The sequence below is a fragment of the Corticium candelabrum genome, chromosome 16 (assembly GCF_963422355.1).
Source record: "Corticium candelabrum chromosome 16, ooCorCand1.1, whole genome shotgun sequence".
NCBI classification, from domain to species: Eukaryota; Metazoa; Porifera; class Homoscleromorpha; order Homosclerophorida; family Plakinidae; genus Corticium; species Corticium candelabrum.
Window position 1 is genome coordinate 1,855,210 of NC_085100.1, and position 2,500 is coordinate 1,857,709.

The 2,500-nt window shown below is 44.6% G+C and overlaps 1 protein-coding gene across 1 annotated transcript in view; it reads right to left on the bottom strand.

The window, feature by feature from the left end:
- Nucleotides 1-2,500, bottom strand: part of LOC134192188 (mucin-2-like) — a 16,811-nt gene that overhangs the window by 1,312 nt on the left and 12,999 nt on the right. The window contains exons 18-19 of the mRNA XM_062660888.1: nt 1,537-1,570; nt 1-879 (exon numbers count right to left, since the gene is read on the bottom strand). The exon at nt 1-879 is cut by the window's left edge and continues 282 nt beyond it. Coding sequence (XP_062516872.1) covers nt 1-879; nt 1,537-1,570 — 913 coding nt within the window. The remainder of the gene's footprint in view (nt 880-1,536; nt 1,571-2,500) is intronic.

Here is a 2,500-nt window from a genome sequence, read left to right on the forward strand (position 1 = left end):
CTTCGTTCAGTCTCTCAGTCTGCAATGCATTGGCATCAGTAGAAGCACAAGATGTCGGCCCTCGGGGCAAAACACTCGACATGCCAACCGGTTGCTCTACATCTCGAGCAGCTGGACTCACATGTTGAGCAGTCAGACTAGAATGGACCCGTTCAATAGTGACATCCAGTTGATCGGTTCTGATGAGCTGCGCATGCTCCATCGTGTCCCTACAAAGTGGTCGAGTAACTTGCACAGCATCTTGTGATGAAACGTTTCGTGTCTGTGAGACAATCAAGTTTCCACTGTTTGTGAGTAACACGGACGACGTCGAAGGTACAACAGAAAATGGAGTGACCACCGAGGGGGGCACTTCCTGCTTATTAATATCAACCTCCGATTCAAAACTAATCAGCAAGGATGCATCTTGTGGTGCTGATTGCATCGTTCCTCCCTCACCCGATGAATCAACGAGTCCACTCACACACGGCGAGCTTTCCTCCGAGAACACCAACAGACCGGGCGTCACAGCATGCAGAGTCTCTGTCTGAGACGTAACTGGAGTGTGTGGTGGAAACGCTTTGGTTTGCCTTGACGACGTATTCGAGTGAGAACTCAATACACTAGGAGTCGTAAATGCGCTTGGAGGCAAAAGCGTGAACCTCTGTTGATGACCAGTGGGTTGAGGATGACTAGACGAGCACTCCTGGGGGTTTGACTCACTGTGTTCTGCTTGTAGGTCTGGTGAGGCGGTCGTATGGTGAGCGAGTTCGCTGGTTGCCATCTTGGGTTGATGAAGGATTCCGTCCAGTGGAGACGAATCGGTTATCGCTTGTGACGGGTGTCGAGGTGGGGCTGGCGTGCGTGTCAACTTGTCACGAGGAAGGAACGCTTCTTGACCTTCATAATAATCGATTGCCTTAGTTTGTGTTGTACTGCTGCGTCAAACTTTGTCAGTCTGTCTATTTGTCTGTCTGTCTGTCTGTCTGTCTATTTGTCTGTCTATTTGTCTGTCTGTCTGTCTGTCTGTACAAATGTTTGTATGTCTTGTGTTTGTTTTCTGTCTGTCTGTCTGTCTGTCTGTTTGTTTGCCTGTCTGTCTGTTTCTCCGTCTGTCTGTCCGTTCGTATGTCTGTCTGTCTGTCTGTCTGTCTGTCTGTATAAATGTTTGTATGTCTGTGTGTTTTTTCTGTCTGTCTGTCTATCTGTTTGCCTGTCTGTCTGTTCTCTGTCTGTCCGTTCGTATGTTTGTCTGTATAAATGTTTGTATGTCTGTCTGTTTTTGATTCTGTCTGTCCGTTTGTATGTCTGTCTGTTTGTGTTTCTGTCTGTCTGTTTGTCTGTCTGTCTGTCCATTTGTATGTCTGTCTGTCTGTTTGTCCGTTTGTATGTCTGTCCGTTTGTTTTCTGTCTGTCTGTATAAACGTTTATCTGTCTGTTTGTCTGTCTGTCTGTTGTTATGTTTGTATGTCTGTCTTTGCATACGTTTGTCTATTGCCGCAGCAACTACAGCAACAGTGCACTTTACATCACTTGCAATACATACATATAACATACCTAATGCACTTGACGGATCAGCAAGACTATGCATCTATACACACAAACAAACATCACACTCAGCACTAACACTCACACCAGTAAGAGACCAAGAAACACACTCAGACTTCATTACCTCTAATAGTGCCACACCCTCTTCATACAGTACACGCCTATATAAATTTAGTCCGTTTGCAACTAAAATCAGCACGCACACTCGGCATCAGCACACAAAGGGAAAGGTTTCACACACGCTCAGATTGTGTCTTCCGTCAGAATACTACAGTATCTTGCCCGTACGAAGAACGGGCATGTATCTAGTATTTCATATTTCATAGCATCTTGAAGGCTCCACATGCACTAGTCTCGTGTAGCCAGACCCCTTTCTGCCGCGTCATACGCGCCCGAAAGTATGACGCGTGGTCTGGCTATGCGAGACTATGCAGGCACTCAGATTTACAACAGGGCCGTAGAAACTGGTCCAGCCGGTCCGGTCTCGGTCAGACCATCTTCAAAAAATTTACTTCCACCGATTGACGATTGCCTGAAACTTCCAGTTGAAGGTATAGGTGATTAAATAACTAATATATTTATAATCAAAAAGATAGAGTATAGCATCTTGACATTCAATTCTATTTGCGTGGAGTAGGTCATTGTGTAGCCACGTATTACAGGAATTGGTAAACGAGAGTAATCTGTTGTGCAATAGATATCAATATGCTGGACTGTTCTCTTGGCACGCTACTGTTAGACCACACCCTCTTAGCGCGCGTTAGACCACACGTTTAAATGCTTTCTATGGGCATGTACAAGGTGGAAAAAGAAACACATTGTGTATATCTGGTGACACCATACGTTGCCGAAATTCACATCACAAAAATTTTTATTTGCCAAAATTTAATAAAAATTTTGGACACCATTTTGTCAAATATTATTGGCGACAATTTCTTTGTTTACGATGATAGGTTTCTTTCCCAAATCTATT